We start from the raw sequence: 27,543 nt of genomic DNA, 5'->3' as shown, positions 1-27,543 counted from the left end.
TTGAGTAGTATCAGAAAACTTCGTTCTCATCCCTAAGTTCTCTCCCAGCTGCTAAGATGTAAATTAGTGTTTCCCACATTAAAGAAAGCGGTCTCTCCATGCTAAGACTTGAGTGATCCTTTTTTTTGTCAGTATCAGACCACCTTGTCACACACGCAGTGTCAAAATTAACTTTTTCCCTACTTTTCTTAACCATTTTCTCAGCTTTTCATACAGGCATTTTATTAATGCTGATGCAGACTTCTGACACCACCAGAGCTATTTTTTTCACATTTGTTCTCATCTTTTTGTTCTCAAGACAACTGTAAATAGACTTTCCTTGAATTGTCTCTCCTCCATTTGTTAACCAATTTGGAGCACACTTAGGTTTAGTTCTGTGGAGATGAGTGGGAATATAAAGGCAGGGGTCAGGGTTAGCATAGCTAAGTTTTGCTTTGTTTCTGCAGGAAATTACTGTGAGTAATAAAAAGTTGCCAAATTTTTGGTTTAGTTCAGCTTTCTGGGGGCGGGGAGAAGGAGAAAAAGAAAAATCTGTGTGTAGCAGCCTTAGTTACCATGGCTGGGACACCTTACAGTAATTTATTTTTTTTAATACTCTCTAAGAACTGGAAATAAGTTCCTAAGATTTGTGAATAATGTTTCTGAAATTTTATGCTTTTCTACAGTAAGACAAAATAGAAAACATGGTCAAAACCAAACTTCCTTACCAACTGCTCCTCATTCTGTGCAATGACTGGGTTTAGCAGTTCCAGAATTTTATATCCAAATTAATTTAATTTTGTATCCAAGTGGCACAGGTGCAAATGAATAAATCACAACTTACCTTTGCATCAAGGATCTATGCTGGCCAGAAGCATGTTTTGTTACTGGGACCTTTCACCCCCAATTTCCATTTAATAATATTAGAAGGACCTAATCCATAAAAGATCATCATCATAACTAGTGCATTTCAGCGTAAGGCCGGCTCCCCTTATCAATGGTCTTTCCCAAAAGTGACGTTTCAAGTATCACTAAATTCCCACAAGACAAGCTTACTTAAGTCACAAGCATTCTTTATAGAATCAATATATTGTATCAGATTTTATACAATCTATATTCTACAAAATTGTTTTAATTTCAAAATTAGAGGTTTTTTATATCACTTCTATCATCACAAGGCAGGTACTTTCCAAAGTATTGCACTACAAATGTTCAGTATGGTGAAGCACTTGCAGACACACCTCAGAGATGCTGAGCAGCACATGGTATCTGTATCACCTTTCAGAAAAGCTGACACAAGTTTTATGTGCGTTCCACCAATTACTTTCTTTAGGCTTGTCCTCAAAAAAGGGTGTTTATGTAGGCTGTTCCTACTAAGGTGCTCCACCACTACTATAAGCACATTTGATTTTTAAAATTTTATTTCCTCTAGGATACAAACTTCATTTTGTATAAGATATAAATTTTTTCTATTTAGATACAAACTGAGATTGCTCAAAAACTCATAGATGTACATACCACCACAACCCCAAACTGAAGGAATGAAGTCTCAGCAAAGAGAAGGTACAAAGAAGCAGGCTAGCACATTTGCTGTCCCTGCAGTATCATCGAACTTCAAAGCAGGATGTATGACAAACTACTCTCAGTAGCAACAGAAACATCAAATTTATAAAAAGTCTAAACAGAGCACATTCACTTCAGGAATTTCAGACCCTTGTAGTCTGTGCTATTTCCTTCACACCTGATATATGATCCCCAAAGAACACAGAAAAGTTCCTAACTCCTAGTTCCTAACTAGGAACTTTGTCATCAAGGCCTTCCTTAATTAGTTTAAATCAAGCTACCTGACCCAAATTAATTTGTTGATGACTAGAATAAAGTGACATTGATAGCAGCCTGCCCTTCTGAGCATGCTTATTTAGAAGAAAAACTAAGAACAAACCCATAATCAAACAAGAACTGAAGTTTTTTTTATAGGAGTTAAAAATTAAGGGCAACTCTCCTTTAGCCCCTTCTGGCTCAATGAATCTCTTCCAGAAGAAAATTATTTTTGTATCAGATTCTTTTGGTATATTCTACCCCAGGAAGTCAATGCTAGTCCATAAAAGCATTAAAGTATGCAGAGCCAGTTCAAATGGTTTGGGGCTACAGCAAATTGGTGGTCATCTGCTATAATAATCAGATAAACAAATGGAACATAAAAAAATTAACCAGTGCCTCATGTGCTCCAGTGTGTATTTTGCTTAAAGGGATTCAGAACAAGTTGCTTAGCTAACTCCAGGTATTTCTTTAGAGAATGTAATTTTGCTACCTTCTTCCTAGGGATCTAACAGGAAAAAAAAAAAATTAAAAGCCCAGCAGAGCTGGATGTGGATTTACTGACGGTCTTCCAGATTCAATATTGCCATGTCAGCAGTTGCACTCTTTTCCAATTCCAGTGCATATGGGTTATATTCTTCTTCAAGTTTTCTCCTCCAGACTTTAACTAGGGAATATTGGGGGAAAAAAAGAAGCAAACAACAAAGAAAAAATAAAAACCAACATGTTACCATATAATACTTGAGGAAATACTTAAAATGAAAAGCCAACCCTGATTCTTTACTTCCCCTTCAAAATAAGAGCTGAGATAAGCTGACACAGGCATGCTGGCATTTACATTATGCAACATCAGATGACACACAAAAAAATAACCCATGAGTGACTGAGCTCCTTGTGCCCAACACCCTACTCAAGCAAGGCTAATGCTGAAGATGCTTCCAACTTCAAAAAACCTCTAAGTTTTCAAAACTTTCTATCTGCAATACATTGCACTGTCTGTTGACTTAAGAAGTGACTTAAGAGCTGGTGGAAAGTGTTTCTAGAAATGAGTGTTTGTGGACAGGAAGATGCATCTCAAATAGGCTTCAATACAAAAGGTATGTGTCTGCCATAGTCATAGAGGATGAACATCTACATTAAACTTAAAAGGATTTTTTTAACAAATAGCAGTATAATTAGGAGCTCTGTCAAACCTCCTTGATCAAAGCAATGAGTATTCCATGCCATTTCTGGATTTCAGGGAGGAACTTTCTTTAACACTTTCTCAGCAAAACATGACTTCAGATTTATAAAAAAAACCAAGAATTTTCCCCCTCCTTCCCTCCTTAATAATGACTAGAGCAGATGTCATTCAGTTCAGTGAAAGATCAGAGAACTAATAAGCACAATGAATGAAAATGTGACAAAAAACAAGTCAGTAAATACTTACTGTAATTTGGTACATCCTCATCTGAGTCTCTGGAAGATGTTTTACAAGTTTCTAACAGGCCACTTTTTTCAGGTTCAGAAGTTAAGACGCTGGGTTGGGTTTCTCTTAGTCCTGCTTTAGCTTCTTCCTCTAAAGCTGCTATCATATCTCTGTAGGCCTTCCTAGCCTCTGCTGTCAGCTGTACCATTCTATGAAAATGGTCCTATGGCAATATAAAATAACTGAGTTTAAATCATACAGTAAATTTTAACATCTTGAAAATCTAATGAATATTCCTTATTCAGAATGTGTAGGTTCATATATAAAAGTTGAGCAGCTTAGTATGTATGAAGACATGAAAAAAGCAGCATTTATCAGCATTTATAAAAACAGCAGTTCTCTTGAAATATTGAGGGAGATAAAGATGAAGAGGATATCAGGAAGAGACGGCAAGAGTAATTTTTTTAACAGTGCTAACTGCCTGTACTTCTAAAATCTGTTTTTCACATAAGCTATGTGTATGACCTGTGATGGCGTGTAAGTCTGCAAAAGCAAAACAAACAAAAAAACCCTTAAAAATCACAGTATTTTCATCTCCTCTTCCAAGTACGAAGTGAAGCTGAACAAAAACATGAAGTGCCTTGTTTCAGCTTACCTGAGCCCCATCATAACTGAAAATTCCCACCACACTCACAGGCACTGCTTTGTTCACACAGCGGCCCAGAGCCTTGCGATTAAGGGCAAAAACAAACGGGATATTCTGCTCACAGGCACAGTCGATAATGTTGTGTAGAGTCTCATCCAGCCCACCTGAAACAGACAATACAATCAGGCTGATTGGAGCTAAAGAGCCATACTGTTAACACAAGGCAAAAAAATTTCCCAAGATTATGGGTGCATTCTGAAACTACACCTTATAGGAAAAATAAACAAGAGATCACAATAATACCAGTGAATATCCATTTTTAAAGGACAACTTGACATTTTTTTCTTAATGCTTAGCATTAATTTTAGACTGCTACTATTCCATATTTTACTATATATGAAGTACAGTCTAATCTAGTATCAAAAAAGACCCAGCTGTTAAGGAATTGTTTAAATTACAATAATTACAACAATTACAATAAATTAATGCCAATAATGACAACTTTTAGGAAACTATCACTAGTGATTTATTGTCACTCCATGTCCTAAAGAGATTGATAAAGTGGGACCCCCTGCAATGGCAGATCTGGCATCAGAAGCTTTTGGATTGTCTCAGCTGTGCAGTGCAATTTTTTATGCAGCAGCACAGCCAATCAGTAACTAAAAAGACCCTAATCTCAGGTAACTTCTCCCACCCCAGATAGTCTTGACTCAGCTCACAGTTCAGCTGCACAGCAGTAAACAATCTGAGCAAGGAAGGCAACTACATGTGGCTGGATTTCAAAGGATACTCAAATAAATTCCTCCAATAATAATATTGCTGTCAATATACTGAACCTTCTCTTTTGTATTTCTTTTATTAAACAAACTTTTTTTTTCCCGTTAAGAACTTATTTACCCTTTGACTGAATCTTTTCACAGTTAGGAGAGATGATGACACACTTCAGTTTCTTCAGCTTCAGATGTTTCAGAACTTCTCTAAGACCCATAACAAGCCTGCGTTTTATCTTGGCTTTTACTGGGTCTTTCTGATACAAGCGATCTTGGAAACGAACCAATTCTTTTAAGAGATCTGTCACACAACTGTCAACTTCTTTACTAAGTACCTGGCTGCAGTAACTGGAAGAAAGGAGCAATCAAATAGTTAGACTCATTAAAATTACAAATACGTAACATTTAAATATGTAATACATTAAATATACATTTTAAATTCTATTCTATGTCTTTGTATTTTTTTCTGTTTCCACTCCAAACACACTTTGTTATATACATGAAACAAAAATTTACTTAGGATTTCTTTTCAGTGTCTGGGAACTTAAGAGGAAGAAGTTTCTTTCCTTGTGTTACCTGGCTTTCTAATCAAATGATATCAAAAACAGATACATGTACAATAAATCTATATATCTATATCTATAAATATACATTTTAGCCCAAGAAATAGGTATGTGCATTATCTTTTTCTTCTGAAGCATTTTTGAGGGCATTTACTTTGACGTATATAAATCAAAGTACAGCAACAGTACAAAATTCTAACTTATTTCTGTAAGTTCAAGGCTATGTGTAATAAACATGGAAAACTGGATTACATTCCTCTTCCCTACATTCATCTGTATCCTTTTCCACTTATTCTGACTATGGCTTTGTGTTGTTCATAAGGAAAGGATACAAAACAATGTAATTCATTCTTCTAGTACAGGCTAGGGAAGATCAGAATTTAAAATTATTTCACCCCACCCCACTTTTACACAAAGAATTTTCCAGTGAAGAAAGGTATCAAAGAGAAAAACTAAAGATGTATCATCTGCATTGTCAACAGAAGGATTTCCTAGTGGCAAATTCACTTCATGAGAAAAGATCACAACATCTATCCTGAATCTTAGAGATACAATTATTTCCAAAATTTATTTAGGTTACAAGCATTTTTACTTACTATTTCCTATTGCTTTCACTAAGTCTTGACAACAGATCTACTGGAACACTAAAAAACCTAAAGAAAATAATCTAAGCCTTGCTGAATGCTCTACATCCTGTAAACTGAGTCATCCTTCATGTATTCAACCCAAAGTGTGCTGTCAGTAAAACACTGTTGCATAGACACAAATTAAGCAATTTTTATTGCAATTAGAAGTTAAATTAAGAGTTAACACAGAAAGTATGGTTGTATCACTATTAACCATTACTATGACATGAACTGCAAAAAAAACCACCAGCTGTGGATTTGTTTTATGGGAGGAGAACTAGAAGTTAAAACACTGCTTTCCCCAGGAAACTGTTTTAACCTCTCATTACTGGACTTCTTCAAATGTAGTAATGGCTATTTCTTTTTTATAAAGAAACGTGTACACACATCATCTTAAACATTTAGCTGAAACTGTTTGCACACAATAGCTCAAAAGTATTACCTTTATTTCTTTGCCTGGCCACAATATGAAAATGTCATCTGGTTTCTCTATATTTTTGCTATTTGGTCTGGCAATATAAAACCAAACTACAACTAAAAATATTTTTTAAGAAATAAAGTAGCACACATCTTATTTAAGCTGTTAGCCCATCATTTAAAGTACTTATACCTTAACAGCAGCTTCTTTTCTTCCTTTAGCCTCTAGTGAATTTTGGTTTTTTTCCCTTCAAGGAACATGCATTTTCAAGCGAGAATCACAAAACACACTAAGTTTATAATTTCTTTGTGTGTCAGCTTACAGAAAGACTGAAAGAAAAAAATTTAGTGCCTTCAGTCTAAACTACAGTTACTTTTGCAGAGAATGCAACTGAATTACCTTGTTTGAAAAATGCCATATTGGTGGTACTGTGCAAAATGAGCCATCAATAAAATCAATACTTACTCTCTAAAATTCCTGCTGTGTATTTTTGGAAGAGTGGCAGTTAGCTGCTTTGAAGTCACAGGACCTTCTTTAGACTCCTTGATCCCCGTGTGCTCTGGAAACACTTCAGCAACTTGTGTTACCGGAACAACTATCATGTAAACCAAGATATTTCAATGAAAAGACAGCCCAAAAAGCATTGTGAAGACATTAATCTGTCAAGCATGTATGGAAGAGTCACTACTTTAGTATTAGAACAGTCTGTAGTAATAGGGAAATACATCTAACTTTTTTTTTTTTTTAATCTCACAGGTTTTTTTTTCTCATTTCAAATTTCATTAATTGCCAGAGGTAGGTGGGAACTCTCCTCACAACATATCATAAAACAAACAGGCATAAAAGTTTGGAACAGTAATCAGAATCCCTGTTACTGACTTTCAGCTTTGGCCTGCTTTACAGTCAAGATAAGCCTGAGGTGAATCTCAGACAACTCTAAGGTTGCAGCTATCACTTGGCACTATTTTGTACTTATTTTCTAAAGAACTAAATGTGTTCGAATTTCCAGCTACATACTGTATTACAGGTTCTCCCAAAAGATACCTGCTTGACTGTCCTGTAGAACTGCTGCATTTTCAGTAGCATTTCCTGCTGTCTGACAAATGTTATCTTCATCTTTTGGTTCTGCTTTTTGTTCTAACAGGTGCTGCTGTTTTCTTTGTTCTCTTTCTTTCAAAATTATCTAAAAATATATATCAAAACCAAACCAATTTGATGTCATGCGGATAACAAAGCATTACTCTTGCTACATATTTACACAAAAAACATTTATAAAGAGGTTCAGCACTAGCATCTGAAGTTTACAACTTTTTATTTGCACATTAAAAGAAGGAAGGATAATTTCTCAATTTTCATAGAAAAGAACTTTCACCATGATTACCAGTGAGTGTATGGGTGGAGAAAATATTAAGTAGAGATAAACTACAAGGGCAGAACTAAAGTTAAAAAAATCCTCTGTATAGAAGATGTAACGAAGATACAACAGAAATCACCAGCTGGACCTAACACTTGTTGCTAAAGAATTAGCTGGAGCTCCAGCTTGTAAGAGCAGAAAAACATTAACTATGACCTCCATTTGATCCATTCTCCCCAGACCTGCAAATAAGGTCATCTTTCCCAAACCTAGTAATGTTTCTTTGCATGCATACTGGTACCCTGTGTACCAATTACATGTGGACACTTCCACAGTGGCACTTAATCAGCTATCAACTGATTCAACAGAGAAAGTGTATTTTTTGGGAATTTGTATACCATTTAGCAAGATTACCCTCTTCTACCCCTCCCCTCTGAAACCAAGAAAAGCTAAAACTGATTTCAGACAAGTGGACACTGGGATGCAGATGAGAGGGCTTAACGGACTCCCAGAGTAATATATTACCCTATACTTTTACTATTTAAAATAAAAAAAACAAGGACCTTTTTAAGAGGTGTTGGTCTCTTTGGTTTAGGTACTTCTCTCTGTTTCCCTTTCTTTACCAAAGGAGCACTGGAATCCAAGGGATTATGAGGCATCTTTCCTTGGTTTAAACGGTGACTTCTTGTGGCTGTAGCAGGGTCTTTAGACAACAATGGTATGGCACCACCAACTGAGATTTAAGCAGAAAACTGCATCAGATGACTAAAATGAATACCTGAACTAGAATCCAATTTCAAAACTGGTATACACATACTAGAATTGTGTTATGTTGCTTTTAAGAATATTTAGACAAATGTGTATCACTGAAAAATGTTATTTTTAAAAGATTTACTCCTCACAAAAACCTGCTGTGTCCTCTACTTCTATTACCTGGAACCTTACTGGGAATTGCTACTATCCCTGGAATCACAATCTCTGCCTCAAAAGCAGAACTTGACCAAACACTGCAGTCCAAGCTACCTTCAAAACCATGCTATGCTGGTTCATCGAATGAATGGCTTCAGGAATTTTTAGGTTTCATGGTGGTGGCATTTCCTCCTCCACAGATTCCGTACTGCGTTAAGATAAATACTGAGTAGCAGTATTACAGATTTTAGATTTACTTTCTGTAAATAAACTTAAGCACTTATGCCTACTTTTTGTTACACCTTAATGAAGCTGTGTGAAATTCACTTGCAAATGGGTCATGAGTAATGCAAAGCTACAGCAAAGTCTCTTTTGCTTAACCTGCAAAGATTGCTGAAGATGTCCACTTTATTTGCACTTTTCAGAGGGCTCAGAGCACAGAAGCTTTAAATGACTGGACAAATGACTAAACCTGGGTCTTCCACACTATGACCTCATACCAACCAAACTACGCTCTCTCACTATCAGTAGGAACTGCTGTATTCTGTAGAACACTTTGTCAAACTTCAGTTTCCTGCAATATAAAGCAGTTCACATTAGCAAGTCAATGGAGATGATGACTAAGTAAGTATCAGTGGAACCAGCTTGACACCTCCCTCTGTGACTCAGGCAACCTCTCTCCCCTGAATACAGGCAAGTATTCTGGCAGGTTATCTTAAGCCATCTTCATTTAATGCTTCCACAGTATTTATATGCAGATCCTCCCACATGACATGCAGTACTCTTACTGTAAACAGTTTACATCATGAAACTGCTACACTCTATGTTTACTCTTTGGCTCTGCATATCAAAGGCAAACTGAGAACATTACCAAGAATGTGCAGCACAGGTGGCTACAAAAACTGAAGCTGGATTTGCAGCAAAAAATAAGCATTTAATAACCCTGAAGATACATATTTCCTTCATGTGTATATCACCATTTCAAGTTCACAGTTTTCATGTTCCTAAGCTTGATGACTTTACCAATATTATCTACCATGCAAAGTAGTAAGTGGAATAAAAACAACTGTCTGTGGTCACACTCCTTTCCAATCTTGTTCACTGTCCTCTTGGTAACAGAGGCCAGCACGATCCCACTTCACAAACTGAGGTTGTACTTTGGTACACACCAAATCAATGGTGTACTGAATATTAAAGAAGTACAAAGCTAAGGTAGCATCTGCCTTATGGCTCCCAGGATACTAACATGACACAGCAATTTCTCTTCTGCAGCAGATTCAGGCACAGGAAACTTATTATTTGAAAACAAGTATTTTGACCCATACCTTTGTGGCCCACCATCTACTCATCAATCTATGCACTGTATAATTTTATAGAAACAAAACTGCTTATTAGCACCTCTGCAGCATTAAGTCTGATTGACCCAAATGAAAATAAAAGGAGATTAACTGAAAAAAAAGAAGTATTTTAAAAAAGCATCTTGTAAGTTCTCTCAGCTTAGTGAAGGAAAATCTCATCAATGCTTAGCATCTTGAACTTCGTATTTAAAATCTCAGGTATCACATTAAGTATTGCGAGATTAAATCTGTTGTGATTACATCTCTTTCTGAAATAATTTCTAAAAAATCTCTGCTGAAATAAGAGAAATTTTACCATAATTCAATGCTAGCAAATATTGTGGTTACTTTTGCAAAATATACTACAACAGCATAATCAAGATTAAATTTTGACCTATAATGAGAGAGGCAATGAGCTATTTTTTTCTGCTTCCTGGTTATAAACTAGAAAGGACTGAAAGATCCTCTCCATGAACAAAACCTAGCATTTTGTTAACATAAATTATTTCAATTAAGAGGTATGTCAGAACTCATCCTTTAGCTTGAGCTGCCTCACTCTCATATAATCTCTGTGCTTGAAAAGTTTTCAATCAAGCCCCAGCTCCATGATTTCTAGCATCAGAGGCAATTAAGAAAGCCTTTGTTACTGTGTAGCCCCTTCCTGTCCTTTCAGATCAGAACATTAACACATATACTCAACGGAGAGCAAAAATCTCCAAACACTGGTATTTCTGTCAAAGCTGTTTTTCAGTCATGCCTGAGATTTATACAAGGCACTCTTTCACAAATCAGTGTCCTTAAGGTATCTCTTTCCATAAGTCTTCTGTCAAACAATTCAGACTGCCGTGCTTTTTAAATTTCTTTTTAAAGAACCTTCATTTTCTCTTGTATCTGGTGAATTGTGCTCTTGCCTGCACAGAGATCATCACAGATCAGAAATCAGACTACATTTAATGCCTGAATACTTAAAAACAGCTTAAGGTAAAAGAAAGGAAATTTCATAGTAACCAATACCTGAAAATACCACAGGTTTAGGAGACTGTTTTGACTTTTCTGTTTGCTGCTTCTGCTCCAAGACTGCAAGCATGCCACCCAAATCCAACTGCACTGGAATTTGACTCTTCTTACCACTGCTCCTGGATGATTCCTGAACAAGTTCAGCACCAGTTAGTAAGGGTCTCCACTTCAGAATACAAAGGCCATTATTTTTTATGGTGTAATACACTCCTTTTAACATCTTTATCCACAATACTTCTGATCTTTAATGTTTACTGAATGATCTTCAAATAAACATCAACTTTAACGTCAAAAATATAAAAAAAAACAGAAACAGTTCAGGCAACTTTTGAAAATGCTACTGCAACAAAGCATAAAAGTACAAAGTCTTCAATACAGGAAGGCTTTTATGTCAGGGTCCCACTTTGGTCAAACTGTCATCTATCTTTGAAAGAGATAAAAGGCTCATTTAAAAGAAGAAAATTTAAAGTTTCCTTAAAGATATAAAAAAACTACCGTGATTCTTCCAGGGTATGTGATTGCAACACACATAAATCATTATCTCCAATGTCTCTGATAAATAGAGGTTATCATTTCTGCACCACCTTCTCATAAGCACTCATCTTGCTCTGTGCTTTGAAGAGAAGGAAAAAGCCATGAGCCATATTTAATGCAGAAAATAAAAAGATTACAAATGAATAGTGTGGTAAAGACTATGAACAAACAAACTACCACAGCAAAACATGCAAAGGAAATGACTGCCAGATTTGGCACTTTTAGAAGTCTGATCTGGTCTTACCAAATAATTTTAATTTCTGTTACAACAGGGTTACAGAACATGACACCCTCTGTCTTCAGCTGCGATCTCACCTTGCATCAGAGCTGTGCCAGAACCTACACACCAACACAAAACTACTTCCTAACCTCACTTGTTGCTCTGCATTCTTCCTCCTCCTTGCTCCTAGATAAGGGCATCTCCTTGTCTCCCTCTTCCATCAGAACCACTTTTAGGAGGTTCCCAGCTCCTTATGACAATCAGTTTGGACTGGATTTATGCCATGATCAAGTAAAACAGATGAAAAAAAAAATTCCTGATATCTGAAACCCACAGATATTAATGAAAACTTTGCATTTTTCCCTGAACACTGTATCAAACTCTGGAGGCCGGCAGTTACTACCACTGATTGCTTCTAATCAAGAGGACCATGTCACTTCTCTCAAAGTATGAATGCAGAATCCCAGATGAGCATGGACTCAAGTCTTATATTTAAACAGGCTCATTTCTTTCATCCATTTGAGTTGTGAACTTCTCTTCAAACATGAGTTCACTTACCTGAGTTTTCTTTCTTTCCAATACAGAAGATGAAGCTTGTTTCCCTGACAGTCCATCCACCTTGGGAATTTCATCCAGAGAGGGAGACCGACTATCACAAGGCTCTTCAGAGAGATGGATCTTGGAAATGTAAAGACAAAAAGTGAGAGGGAGGAAGAAAAAAATATTTTAAAACGAGACACACAGAAAATGGTGAAGATGATACTAAATTCAAACCAAGTGTACCTTCAGCATGTCTGTGAATGACACCAAGCTGAGCAGTACACTTCAGGGAAGGGAATGCCATCCAAAATGATGGATGGCCTTCTCGACAGACTTGAGGGTGTGACTGTGTGAAACTCAGGAAGTTCAGCGAGGCCAAGTTCAAGTACTGCACCTTGAATGGGGCAACCCCCAGTACCAACACAGGCTGGGGGATGAACAGATGGAGAGCAGCTCTGGGGAAAACAACTTGGGGGTGCTGGTGGGTGAGAGAACATGACCCAGCCATGGGCACTCCCAGCCCAGAAAGCCAAACATACCCTGGACTGTGTATAAAGAAGTGTGGCCCATGAATTGAGAGGAGTGATCCTCTCCAACTACTCTGCTCTTGTGTGCCTCTATCTGGAGTACTGCATCCAGTTTTGGTATTTCCCAGCACAAGGAAGACATGGACATGCTACAGCAGGTCCAGAGGAGGGTCACAGAAATGGTCAGAGAGCTGGAACACCTCTCTTATGATAAAAGGTGGAGAGAGTTGAGGAGGTTGTTCAGCCTAGAAAAGAGAAGGCTCTGGGAAGACCATACATGGCCTTCTAGAAGGGTGACCATTTACTGACTGCCACATTACTTACATTCATGTGGGATTCTTTCAGATTTAGAAGAAAAAACTAGCAAGGCAGCTTGATTTTCAAATATTTGTTACAAGCATATGAATGGCCTAATCCCACTTACATCTACAAAGCTAAGGGGTTGCTTTTATCTCAGCTGCATGTGTGTACAGCACCTTTTTTGTAATCAATCTTTATTAAGCAATTGCCGTGCCTTTTGCTACTCACCCCTCTCTGTCAAAGCTATTTATTCCCTCAAACAAAGTAAACAATGGTTTTCTTCTCTTGTGTTTTGGGATTGTTTTTAAACCACTAAAATTCACTGGGAAGTAAAGCGAAGGACCAAAATTTTCAGTACCAAAACTAATGTCAAAGCAACTGAAAACTGGAATTTTACCCTTATTATTTACTTTACTTGCTTTCACAGAACAATCACGTTTTTAATCCTTGTGATTTATGCATAGGATTCATTCACATATTGAATGCATTTCTAAATTAATTCCTGAGATTTATCTCACTCATGTAAAAAACACCCCAAACAACTTGGGTTCATAACTGACATGTTGATCACATAATATCACAAGGCTACTTACTTCAGACTGCTTTCTGACTGCAGAAGTGAAGGAGGGTTTCTGAGGTCCTATCCTGTTTCTCCTATCTGAGGCAGCTGCCAGATGAGGAAACTCCTCAACATCCTAAACAAATAAACCAGACAATGATTTCACAAGAACAATCAAGTCCATATTTTCAAAACTCCCTTTTCCTACACTCCAAACATTTTCTCCCTGCTTATCAAACATTCATCATAATATGTTTCACTGTACAAAAATTCAGAAGCCAAGGGTGTGCCACCAGCTATGACAAGTATAACAATGGTTAAATCTTCTATGCAGCAGCTAATTCAGGGCTAAAACAGCTTGTAACAAAAGTGCTTCCAAAAGCAGCTTATTATGGTTGTCAGCTGATAAAAATCATTAGAGGTTCCTAAAGGAGTGTTTTTAAAATTATTTAAAAGCCTTGCAAACAACTTCCCTCTTCTTTCAGTACAGTCTCCAGATGTGCAATTCTGCCTTAAACATGTGAGTGGTAAAGAACAAAACAGGCAGTATTTACTAGAGTACAGAAGTAAACACAGCAATTACTCAGAATTATTATGGCTTACACACAGGAGTAAGTTTTACTAGCAGAGGATCCATTGCAGAATCTTAATTAATCAAGTGCAGGCAGGCTGAAGTTTACCCTGTACCTGTCACCCTATACCTACTGCCGCCATCCTAATGATCCCAATCCACCAGCTAGGTTTTTGCTTCTCCTCCCACTTTCTGAGAGGCCTTTTTAATTGTGGTACAGTAGCACTGAACACACCAAGATTTTTTCCAGCCTGAAAAGCTTTATTTAAACATGCCAAGCTAGGAAGCTCTAGCACAGGGACTGACACACTTCAACCAATGAAAATTTTAAAGAAGCTTGGAAGTAAGCCAAAAAAGCAACTGCAAGGAAGTGAAAAAATATTTCACAAATACACTCTTTTCAGTTTAGAAGATTTAAGTCTGTCCAGTTGCTCCTGCAATGCAATTTCTGACATTTGCAACATGCTGAAGTAAACTGAATAATTAAAATGCAGCACTCAGTGTGAGGTTACACTTCCCTGTATTTGTTGTTACCATCTGTAAGAACATCAAACATTAGGAGAAAGGTCAATTGATTTCCTTTTTATTTTCTTGCCACTGCTATATTCCTATTCAGCCATCTCTTTTACATACTAAGAAGTCCTAGTTTTGTTCAGTCTTACCTCCCACAGAAATTGCTTCATACCTTTGATTATTTCTGGAGCCTTCTGTCTATCTTTTTTAGTTCAAATATGTTTATTTTTTAAGGAATGGGAGGAATGTGGGAAAACAAAATCCACACTATATTTAGATCAGATGTGCCCTGAATTGTCATAATCCATTTTCCTTGTTATTTTCCTAGTATTTCACAGCTCTGTTTACATGTCTGTGAATAGCAGCTTCAATATTCAACTCAAGTAAGACACTGAGGACACAGGACATACCAATGTGTATGAAAAGACAGGATTGGTTGTCTCCAGATGTATCCATTTATGCTTATTAGCAGTATATATAAATGACTAACCTGTGTAAGAGGGTCACCCAATGTATTGTTCTGTTGAGCTGCTGCACTTAAACAGAACCTTCTTAAAACTCCTGGGTGCCCAGAAGTTCCATGTGTGTCATCTCTTCACAGTTTATTATTTCAAGAGCACCACACAAGCACCTCACCCATTTTTCAAACTGATGAGGACACAAGCATTCCCAGCAAACCAGGAGGGTCAGAAAGCTCTCCCCCACTGCCACAATGGATGCTGCATCCACATTACAGATTTCAGTGCAATGTGTATGCCTTGTTCCATGCTTCTATGGAATTTTTTTCAAATTTTTACTTCAATGGTCCCATTACCATTCTGCTATTTTCCATGACTTCTGCCACTCTCTTTTAGTATACAATGTTTTGTAGTTTAGACAACGTCTATTCATAGCATACACCATTTATGGTAGCATAGCAGATCTTTGATTTTACCCATAATTCTCTAACAAAGAAGTCTGTTAATACTCATTTCTTGTGCCATTACTGGACAAGGAACCACACAATGAAACCATGTAAACACAGTTCTGCTTCACATGTTCCACATTAAAATGTACAGAACAGAAACCAGCCAGAAAGGCTTCTTTATGCTGTCATTTCAGAGACTGAGTATTCTGTACACTAGATCAAACATGTAAATCAACACATGCACATGCTAAGTACCATATTAGGCCTTCAATGAAGCACTGTTCAACCACATAACAGACAACACTCCTCTATTGTGGAAAAGGCTCATGCCTTTGCAATACTGACACACAGAAGTCTCGAAATACTAATATGCCAATTATAGTTACATGAATTTGGAAGGAAACTGAAATTAAAAATCAGAAATGTAAGCACTGTCAACTGTGTTACACAGAAATTGCTTCTATCTGTGAGACAACTAGAACTGTAATACTATACCACAATCTTTAAAACTGTGGCACACTGTAGCACCCAGTATATTCCCCATACCCCAAGCAACAGCTGCTACAGAATATTTCTAATTTAGGAAACTGTGCTCACCAAACAGGATAATTTAAAAACTACAGGTTTCCTACCAGTAACCTCTGACAAACATCTCAATTAAAAAAAAACCTGTACTAACATCCTCTACAATTAGGATTATTGAACTTAAATTTGTACAAAGCTGTGCTAATATTCAGTCTTCTAGTACACTCATAACACTTCAAAGAATAGCAACAAAAACGTCTTCATTTTACCTCAATCTTCGGTGGTTCCTGTATTATGTTAGATTCACTCTGAGGTCTTTCTACATCAGTAGGTAACTTTAGTTTTTTCTTCTTTTTCTTCTTTTTTTTCCTCTTTTCTGACCCTTCTTCAGGCTCAGTTTCACTCGCAGTATTTTTTGTTTCTGACTGCTGCGAAAGACCATGAGGCATGACCTTTAAAAACTAATCTTCTTATGCAAAATACATGCAAGTGACTAGCCTTACACTACTAAAGGATATCTTAATCCAGACTGGGACATTAAGCAGACAAGGAAAATTCAGTATCTCTTTGAAATTCATAGCTACAGCAAGAATTCTTCAGTTCTAACATACTGCATTGTTATCAGAATGTACTGGGACTACTGGGATTTAATTAGGAAATATTAAGCCAAATAACGCAAGAGTTCACTGCTTCATGTCTCATTCTGAGGGCCAGGAATTTGAAAAAAAATCCAGCCTCAAAGTTGAAAGTTCTTATTCCTGGACTAGCACTGCCTTTTTGATATCCTATAATTCTTTTCCATGACATGAAAAATTCTAAGTAAGAACAAGCTGACTTCATACAATCTCTTTAAAAAAGTGGATACTGTACAAAGCCCAGGGGAAAAAAGGCTATAAAGAGACACAAACACAGTGACAGGTATTAATTGAGAGCAGAGAATTCTCAAGTACCTTTGGTTCACTATCCTGCTTCCCTCTGCCTCTGGAAAGACCTTCAGATGCTGGTGATGGAACAGTTTTCTTTGGGGGCTGCGATAGTACCACGGCCCAAGACACATGCGGCTGTGCAGAGCCATCTGCTGGTGCTTCAGGAAATTACATTGAGAAAAAGGTAAACACAAAGATGACTCAAAAACAGTCCTCAAATACTCAAAAGGATCCGTAATTGATTAGTCAAGGCCTAGCAAATAAAGCAGAGCCATATTCTTTCTGAGGAAGGACTGAAATAAAACACACCATTTTATTTCTCCAGCAAGCTTTCCTGAATTTTAACTATTCTATATACTGTGCAACACTATATACATAAACACAATATAACATTATATATAAAAACACAATTACCTGATATTTGGAAATCCATACTGTATCATACTAATTCCATATTCCCATGCTCATCTTCAAAATACTGAAAATTCTGCTACGATTATATACAAAATTCCTTTAATATTCCTTCTAGAAGTCATGCAGTTTTCATGCACAAGGCCACATCAGTATTTTTTACATTCTGAGAACTTCCCAGTGTTATAGGCAAACTTAGCAGATTAAATACTTCCCAGTGTCTCAGTGTACAAGAATGTCACTCACTACCACTGAGTTATATCAGTGTTTTGAAAGGTATTTTGAAAGATATAATTAATTTTGTAAATATTCCTAACATGAAGCAAATACAGAACACAAATGTAGATTTTTCTTAAGAATGAAAAAAACTTCCTTTGAACAGTAAAACAGCATAATGGGTTTAGACAGTCAATTTTGCTAGCAGGGGGATTTTGCAGTAGCTGCTGTGAAGATATGGACATGGCCAACCCCAGACAGTTCCAACACAGACCCATCACCAGCCCAAGCTGGGCCCATCAGCCATGCTGATGGTGCCTATGTTCAGAAAGAATGAAAAACACAGGCAGCAGTTGGAAGGTGGAATGATAAGAAGAACCATGAATGCAGCAGCCCAGCAAACACCTAGATCAGTGCAGAGGGAGGTAAGGAGGAGCTCAGGCACCGGAACAGAGGTTCCCCTACGCCCCTTGGTGCCGACCATGGTGAGGCAGCTGTGCCCTTGTAACTGTACACAGAAAGACGTGGCAGAGTGGCACCTGCTTCTCTGTGTCACTCAGGGCAGGGAGTGCCCTGAGTGACACATTTTTCATTTTTCCAATGAAAAAAGAGAGGATTGGAGGAAAGTTGCTTTAGTTTTGTTTCTGCTTCTCACCATATGATGCTATTTTAATTGTCAATAAATTGTCAATTTTCATCAAGTTAAGTCTATTTTGCCTGGTAAACAAGAAATCTCCCTGTCCTTATTCTGGTTGACAAGCTTTTTTATCTTATTTCCTTCTCCTGTCCTGCTGAGAAGGGAGACCCAGAGAACAGCTCTGTGGGAATCTGATTGCCTGCCACCGTCAACCCATTAGAAACCACTACTTTTTTCTCAGGGATAGGAATTGACAATAGTATTTAACCAAAACCCCTCATTATCACATGACTTTAAAAGTTCTGTAGTAACTTTATCTTTAGAAGGCCCTTCAGTGCATTCCAGCACATGAACCTGTCCTTTCTGAATCCTCACTGAAGTTACTGGGAAGATAAGGACCAAACTGTTCAGACTGGTGTGTGGCTGTGCATGCACAGAAATCCAGTGAGATGCAATCAGACAATTCAATTTTAATGTATGTGATGCCTCCAAGACAGGGTCCTGATGAACAGAATTCTTTTCACATTAAACTAGCCATGTGAGAGCTTGTGGCAATCAAAAAAAAAACCACAAAACCCAAAAAAAAAGCTCTTCATCCCCACAGCCAGACAATGGGTAAACAAAATAAAGCCCAAAGCCCCTCTCCCCCCCACAAATTCCCAAACAAAATGAACAAACATAAAAAAAGGGAAGTGTTTCAGCATCATGTTTCTCTTAACAGAAATAACAGGACACAGGAAAAATTTTAGGTACATACTAAACTCTAGAGTGCCAGCTATTTAGAACAAATCTGCGTATAAAGATGAACCAAGTATCTATCATTTATTCTTGGAAAAAATCTGCATATGACTCAACAGACTTCCAATAACCAACACATGTTCTTTTTCTTACGTGAAACAACATGAGAGGCAACTACAGAAATATTTTCCTTTGAGCATCAATGACATAACAAAATGGGACTTAATATTGAAGCTAGTTTTCTTTACTTTCCCCTGCACTTGGTATTGGGGCCAGTCCTGTGTAATTTATCAAAGACCAGGATCAAGTCAACAAGTTCACAGATGACACCAAACTGGGCAGGAGTGTTATCTGGTAGGAAGGCTCTGCAGAGGGATCTGGATTTATGGGCAGAGAGCAATTGCATGAGGTTCAGCAAGCTGAAATGATACGTTCCGTCCTTCAGATTGTCACAACTATTTCATGCAGTGCTACAGACTTTGGGAAGAGCAGCAGGAAAGCTGCCCAGAGGAAAAGAACCCGGGGATGCTGGTAAACAGCAGCTGAACATGACTCAGAGTGCACCCAGGAGCCAGGGACAGCTGATGTCATCCTGGCCTGCATGAGCAACAGTGTGACCAGCAGGATCAGGGCAGTGATTTCCCCCCTGTGTGTGGCACTGGTGAGGCCACACCTCAAATCCTGCATCCAGTTCTGGTCCCCTCACTACAAAAAGGACATTATGGTGCTGGAGCATATTCAGAGAAGGGCAATGGAGCTGATGAAGGGTGTGGAGCACAAGGCCTGTGAGGAGCAGCTGAGGGAACTGGGGGTGTTTATCCTGGAGAAAAGGAGGCAAAGGGGAGACTTTATCACTCTCCAGAACTGCCTGCAAGTAGGGTGTAGCCAGGTGGGGGTCGGCCTCTTCTCTCAGGTAACAAGAGACAAGGATAAGGGGAAACGGCCGCCAGCTGTACCAAGGCAGTTTTAGATTGGACATTAGGAAAAATTTCTTCACCAAAAGAAGTAGTTGATTCACTGTTCCTGGAAATATTTAAAAACATGTAGAGACTTGGCACTTAAGGACATGGTTTGGTGGTGGATTTGGCAGTGTTAGGGTTATGACCTCTTCCAAACTAAATAATTCTTCAATTCTAAAATCCCAGCTGATGAAATATGTGAGGAAGAATGAGCAATAAGTGGTCATTTTATTTGAAAGAAATTGATATAGCATTTTTTTTTTTTTTCTTTTATAATATGCTTGCTCCTAAATTCTTTTTTTACTTTACACATCAACAGCTCCTCAGAACACTTTCATTTTCCAAACGGCTGAGATACAAGCAGTTAAAAACACAGGCAAATAATTTTTGCTTGGAGAACTTACCCCTACCATCAAGTGAAGAGGGAATTAAGCTGGCTCCTGCTTCATCTGAAGCTTTTGGTGAAACACTGATTTTTGCTGAAGTATCTTCCTGCAAAATAGATGGTCAGGTATAATAAAAGGATTAAAATCAGTGACGTAAACACAGCTAAACACAATAAACTACCATAAACTAAAAATCCCCAATCCATCTACAGATAAGGGCATAGGGACCTTTTCAGCCTTTTTGTTTCTTGTCTTAGTGGAACCATCATTTCAGCCCTATGGTATTACAAAAGTTGAGCAGGTATCTCTTCACTGCTGTACAAGCAAGATTATACCTTCTTATATTTTACAAAAGCATCAAAACAATAATCTAACAACAAACAGGAAAATACTTTGATGTGTCATATATGCTTAGAACAAATTCTATCATCAAACTCAATGAAAAATGACACTCTAGGATTAGCAGAAAGATCTTTTTTCGTTACAGACAGTTTTCCACTCAGAAGTATCAGAAATATTACTCTTTTTGGATCCTTCAGAATTATTAATCATTAATCATTTCTGAAAACTTTGATTCAATATATGTGATATACTACTGAATACTTAAGTACTTTATTTACTAACAAACAGGGAACCAAAACAATAAAGAGTAACGTTCAACAATTTTTGAATTTTGAATTTTTTCTCCTCCTGGAATTTGGTTTATTTTTAACCTTTGGCAGAAAGCAATCCAGTACAACAATGTAGACTTTTTTTTTTCTTTTTTCCCCAATGTGTTGAAACTAACTGACTGCTTATTTATTATTTCCAGGTGAAAGAGAAAATTGTAAGCTGCTAAGTACAGGAACATATCTGGTTCCTACAGGACCAATCTAGACCATACCAGCACAAATTTACATTCTGGTGGTATCTGGCTTTCCTCTATCTATGGGCAGCATAGACAAAGAAAGAACAGTAAGGAAGAGTAGGATACAGCAAGCACTGATACCACCACCTAGAAGAGCAGCCCTAAAACCTCTAGCTCTGAACCTAAATAGGTCCTAAATTGCCATGCTGAATGCAAAATACTTCCATTAATAATGCCTGTACTTTTGACAAGTTTTGTTTTTACAAGTTCTCCAACATGGGTTTTATTCTTGATGTTAAGCAGAAGAGACACATGTGAGATTGAATAAAGACATAGTGTTATTGTCCACCAAACTTACTTGTGTACTTTTCTGGTGTACGTTCAGTACCTCACTGTTTCCCAGACTCTGTGACTTGTGGAAATCCAGAACGCTAGCTTCAAATGTGGGTACAGGACGAGATTCTGCTTTTGGAGTTTCAGTTGACTTCTTGTTTGTAGTTTTATTGAACCCATCTAAATAAAGCATGTAAAATCTAAGTAATTAAACTTGTTTGTGCTCATTTCTAGGTACACTTTATAGTACACTAGTTAAGATAACTACAGCAATCATTGTGAGGACTGTTGCTATGCATAGCTCATATTAAATAAAAAAACTAGCCATTATAATCAGCATGCAAACACGACTGACTGAACAAGCAAATATAAACTCATGTTCCTTTTAGAAATTTTCTGTATTCCTTTATGTGATTTATTCCATCAGGAAAAGACAGGTCACCATTCCTTCTCAAGAGAGTCACACAGAAGAAATACCTTTTTCCTTAACTATTTTAGATTTAGAAATAGGCACAAACTGCAGTACATTGCAAAGACACCCATTTCACATCTATTCCATGTACTTATAACCAAACAACATTTGTACCTGGCTTCACGGAATCTCTCATGCATGTAGAAGTCTGGAATGAAGTCCTGCTCACAATTCTAACAGAAGCTTCACCTCCATCATGCCTTTTCTTGTCCAGTTTTTTTTCACCTTCTTTTGATCTCCCCTGCAGCAAATATTTGTGACATATTTAGTATGTTTTAGATAAACTTTGTAAAGCTAGCAAGTTTTCCAGGAGTTACAGTAAACCATCTCCGAAGTTTCTAGAGTTTGACCATCAAGTTAATCCAAAACAAACAGCTAGTGAAGCATATCCACAAGCAGCCAATAAAAATAGGAATAGCCATTTAGAGATATGCCTTTTAATTTCATCTACCTTATTCCCTGTGCCATTTTTAGCCTATATGATAGCCCAAGTAAGATGGATATATACATATGCTTCTAGACAACAGCATTTTTGCAATCTCATTAATCAGAGCATTTCCAATAGTTTAAAATTATTTGGAATTAAATCATCTAGTCTGACTCTCCAAAACAAAATTTCTTCTAGAACAGTGCTAAAATCTTAAAAACATGCAATCTTCTGACTAAATTACCTATCATGGGCAAACTGTGAAAGACTGGTGTCACAACATCCAAAAAACTTGGAGTAAAGTAGTTAGACACACCTGCATGATCCCTGTAAAGGATACACACTCACCTATACTGCACAGTCATGAAAATCTTAAAATTCTTCCATGAAACAGTTTGGCAGAGCTGGGCTTAGGAGCCAGAAAGCAAGGAACAAGCACAAGGTTTGCATCTATGCAAACTCTACTATACCAGCCTAAACAAATTACCTCTGATTGCAGGACACTGAACTAAACTCAAAGTATATTTGACAGCAAAATTATTTTCTTAGGTGGGAGGACAAAGCATTTCTTGATCTCCAAAGGCAAATTGTTAAAGCGTTAGGACACATGACCAAATTACTGTAAAGCTGCAAGATCAACCACTTCTCTGAAGTTCACAAAAAAATATGATGGGGAAAAATGACAATAACACTATAAAATAGTATAAGGTCCCTACAAAGATCACAGAACTCCTCCCAGAAGCTTAACTAAGTTTCTTTGTATTACATCACTTATAATGCTGAGCTCATCCTCTCCCCAGACAGCTTCAATACTTAATCTTCCTCTTAGTAAGAAAACAAATAATTTTAGATGTCTAAACTTTGTATCTTATGTCTAGTAATGCCTAGTCTTATAACTCCTCTACATAGGCTTGCCCACAGTGAAATCACCAGGTCTCTGCCTAGGGAGTAAGGTCCACCAGAAGGATGTGACTGCAGAATACAACAGATGAAACTGCTACAAATCTAAGAAACACACCATCTAACCCCAGAGGAAAATGAGTTTATAATACATTAGGGTTTTTACCTTTTATATTTTGAGAGGTTTGTGTATATTTTGCCTGAAAATATTTTGCAAGTTTCAGGAAATTTATCCCCAAACAGACACACACAAAAATGACTGAAGACGTTTACTGAATATCGGTTCTACTGACTGAAAAGAGTATATTTCTAACATGAACCTTTCTTCCCTCTCCCCAGCAGCCCAAGTTCCTCCTTTCCTGTGGACTGTCTTCAGTCTGTAGCAAGTCTTGAAAATCCTTCAACAACAGATAAGTGGTTTTACCACTTATCAATCAAAGAGATGATTACAGACACCAGGCCTAAGTCAGGTTAATGGAAGCTGCCACTGGGCTTAAAAAAAAAAAGCCCTTCTCTCCTCCCCCAAGTCCAAAGAGTGAAAAAAGAAAGCACAGCTCACAAATGAATGTCTTTCCCCACACAGCCTCCCCCTCTCACTTTAGATGCTTCTTTCTGAGAAAAAAAAATAATGATTTCCTCTCATGTTCCAAAAAAGATGCTTGAAAAATTGTATCAATCTGAACTAATTCCATGAACTTTTTGGTATTCTGAAGCTGGGCAGACTCCACTACTATCCTCTTTAAATGCCATTCATGATCACTACAAGAAGAAAGAGAGATGATTCACTTTAAAAGTATGAACCAAACATTTATAAATATTGATTTAAAGTAAGAATTAATATTAATTTTTTTAAAAATACAAATTTGCTCACCTTTGAAAGACTCCTACTTTCTTGTCTGACTGGATATGTTTGCTCAGTAGCTTCACTGACTATTCCTGAACCATTATAGTGTGTTGAGTTGTTAGACTGATACTGTGAGCCAGCTACTGGATACACATTTGCAACAACATCAGGTGAGTAAGAGCTGCTGGAGTATTCACGGAAGGCAGGATCTCCCAGAACACTACGTGATGAACATTGAGAAAGAAATGAAAGTCATCCTGGGGAAAGTCTTCAGCACCTACTTGTTGCCTAGACAAACATACTCCTTGTCTAAAGAATTTGTTTAACAAGAAAGCTCTATTTCAAAAGAGAATAATTCCATGTTATTTCAATTAAGTATTTACTCACTGCTACAGACTTCTCTAAAAACAATTAATTTTGTTTTGGGAAAACATGTAGTTAAGCAAGCATCTTAAAACACATGTTATCCATTTCCAAGTTTAAAAGCTAGTCTGCCTTGCAGTTATAGTCCTCATGCCTGTTTAAGGTTACTGAGATTCTTCATGCTTATTTTCAGTAAGCTTTTTCTTGTGAAACAAATCAAAAGCACAGTGTAAGGACATGACATGCATTACATATTTGACTGCAAAAAACCAAATATTAAAACCTGTCTTAAAATGACAATAACGAAGTGGGAGTATTTTATGGAGTAAAAAACATGTATGAAATGCAGTGTAGAATTATAAAATAATAATTAACTGACCTGCATGTAACCATCACAATTATGTGAAAATTTACGAAAACACAACATAACTGGGGAATGCTTCTTTCCTTCAAACATATGCTCAAAAAATTCACTTTCAATTTCCTTCTACACTTTGTCCAGAAAATATATAGAGTCCAGATCTGATTAGGGAGAATACAAATTTCTCAGCTTCAGAAAGTTGCACTCAGTTTTTAAAGCTGTTCTCCGTGAAGCTGCCAACCTCAGAATTTTGTGTAGATAATGACAGAGAAACTTTCCCTTCAGTACAAGAGACTTCAGCTAACACACTTCATACTACCTGTTGCAATTCTGACAGAATGCAGTCAAAACAATGCTTTTAATCAGTTCGCACACAAATAAGAAATATACCAAATGAGACTCAAATATAACTATGTTTGGTTCCAACAAGGCAAAATACTCATTAGAAGACTACTGTTGTCTGGGTTGGGTTTTTTTTAATACTAATTGATACAATGCTAATGCTGTGGGCTTTCTCTGATGCACATAACAGGCCATACTCGCCTCAATGCTAAATTTCTAGTACAAATGAAAATAGGTTTAAAATACTAAGATTTCCTTTAGGATAAAATGATGGCCTATAATGATTTTGTTTGTTAAGGCTCTGAATTCTTAAAGAAATACCAATAACTTTGCAGTAATTGTATAATCAATCCAATGCTTAGGGTCCTGAGGAGCAATAGGAGAACTATGTAACAACATCAGATTCTAACAAGACTCAATTACTTGCTATCCTACTATGTAGGCATTTGTCTAGTTTGCTCTGGTTAAAAAAATACTTTGATAAGTCTACCACAAATACCATTCCTGGGCTCTAACAGAAGAGCCCTAAAACTTTTGGAAAACTGTAGCATTTTTAGTAAAACTGCCTTTTCGGATATGCACATTATGGAGAGGAGATCCAGGAGAGGCCCATATACTAGATATTTTACAGGATGAGAAACCTTCTTGAAGAATCTTTTTCCTTGTGTACAACTATATCTACCTCAGCATGGCTGCAACACAACCAATCTTTCATCCAAAGACTGGATTCAGCTCCTTCCAAAACATGCAAAAACCAGACCAATCATTACAGACCACCAAATCCTCATGGTCCTCCTGAGAAAAAGGCAAGGTTCCTAATATATGCCCAGAGAACATAAATATAAAAAACTGAATCACAAAGATAATGCAGAAGCATTTCTACAGTTGGACTAAAAATGTATTAGAGCCTTGACTTTGTAAGAGCACTCAACGTCCAAAACCAGAAGGTTAAAATCCCCCAAGAAATAAGATTCAGAAAATATACATACTTATCCAAAGATGGTTCCTGAACAAATGGGTAGCATGTAGTTAAGTACCTAGGAAAGACACATGCTTCTGAGGGTTCTGACCATGCCACAGTTACCGCCGCATGCTTTGGAACAAATGGTTTGACCTCTGCTGACAACTTGATGCCCTGAGAAACAAAAGGTTTTTTGGCTACATGCATTTGGAGATTAATGTTATTAAGTGAAAAACACTCAGTCTCGTGAGCTTAACTGTCATTGGAAAGTGTTAGTTTGCTCTCTTCTAACAAAACATGCAAAACAACGAAGCTCACCAAAAGGAAATGGAGAAATAAAGGGAAAACAAAACCAAGGAATTCGAAGAAACATCTGACTGCTCTGTAAAGTCACTTAAAACCCTCATTTATCATGAAACACAAAGGTCAGTGATGTAAAGGACAGAAGCCTGCTTAAAACAAGATGCAGTAAATGAAAATATATTAATTCTTACTTTATATTTGAACAGTACAAACTAAAATTCATAAATATACTAACACTGCTGTTAATCAAACTCTGAAAGTACGTGACAATAATGACTTTGTGCATCTGTATTTTAAGGCAGTCCATCTGAAACGAATACTTCACTTTATAATTTTCTTGTTTCTAGCACAACACAAATTTATTAAGACAAGTTCTCCATTTGTTCTGAATTACCATCGACTTACAGTGGATATATGGAAGGACAATGAAGTGAGACTTGAAGTTATTTACTGCCATGTTATCAAAACACGCAGGAAGCAAAGGTGACCGTAGCCTGATCACTGAGACCCCCGAACCGGACCAGGTGATAGGTCCAGGTGCGTAACACTACTACTATTGGTTAGAATCTGGGCACCCAGACTTAAAATGTCTGGGATTACCACCAGTCCTTGCAGCAGTCCCTCCACTCTGAATGAATAGATCTCCACACTTCCAGAGCTCACTGGAAGGTAATGTTTGGAGTTCCCCGTCCCAAGCGGTGGGAAGCGACTCGCTGTGTGATACCTGAGCGACCCCTCCCGCCCGGTTTTGACCTTCCAGAAGGCCTCTTCCCCCAGCCCTGAACCAAAGGCTGATCCAAGGCGCGGTGGGAGCAACCCTGCCCGGGGACGCGTTTGAGCAGCCGACGCGCTCGGCCCGGGCTGGTGAGCGGCCCCCGGGGGCGGGGAGCTGCACCGAGGTGCGGACTCAGGCCATCCGCCCACAGCTCCCGCCCCAGGCGGCTCCTGGAGAGCGACTCCACGCCAAGAAGAGCCGGGGAGGGGCAGGGGACTGCAGGTGGTGCCGCCGCCCTTACCTCGCCGCCGCGGCCGGAGCGCGGCCGCCTCTCGGCCGACATGGCGCGGGGGGCGCGGCC

The 27,543-nt window shown here is 37.8% G+C and overlaps 1 protein-coding gene across 4 annotated transcripts; it reads right to left on the bottom strand.

Moving 5' to 3' along the window:
• Positions 1-1,035: 1,035 nt before the first annotated feature.
• SECISBP2 (SECIS binding protein 2) lies at positions 1,036-27,543 on the bottom strand. 4 transcript variants are annotated; one of them, XM_015652766.2, is made up of 18 exons: positions 27,484-27,543; positions 26,193-26,338; positions 24,165-24,357; positions 22,081-22,207; positions 21,520-21,674; positions 20,333-20,420; positions 16,992-17,125; positions 16,311-16,469; positions 13,560-13,661; positions 12,158-12,277; positions 10,843-10,975; positions 8,146-8,315; positions 7,273-7,411; positions 6,694-6,823; positions 4,749-4,969; positions 3,861-4,015; positions 3,227-3,428; positions 1,036-2,464 (listed from the first exon to the last, which is right to left on the bottom strand). In XM_015652766.2, the coding sequence occupies exons 1-18, from the start codon at positions 27,523-27,525 to the stop codon at positions 2,355-2,357; spliced, it is 2,526 nt and encodes an 841-aa protein (XP_015508252.1). In that variant the 5' UTR covers positions 27,526-27,543; the 3' UTR covers positions 1,036-2,354. The 4 variants fall into 4 exon arrangements, with proteins under 4 accessions (XP_015508252.1, XP_015508254.1, XP_015508255.1 ...); XM_015652767.3 differs by having other exon boundaries at positions 2,433-2,496; XM_015652768.2 differs by lacking the exons at positions 24,165-24,357; positions 26,193-26,338 and having other exon boundaries at positions 27,484-27,540.

This window comes from Parus major, chromosome Z (genome assembly GCF_001522545.3).
Source record: "Parus major isolate Abel chromosome Z, Parus_major1.1, whole genome shotgun sequence".
NCBI lineage: Eukaryota > Metazoa > Chordata > Aves > Passeriformes > Paridae > Parus > Parus major.
Note: the sequence above shows the minus strand (reverse complement) of the source record. Positions and strands in the feature narration are given on the sequence as shown.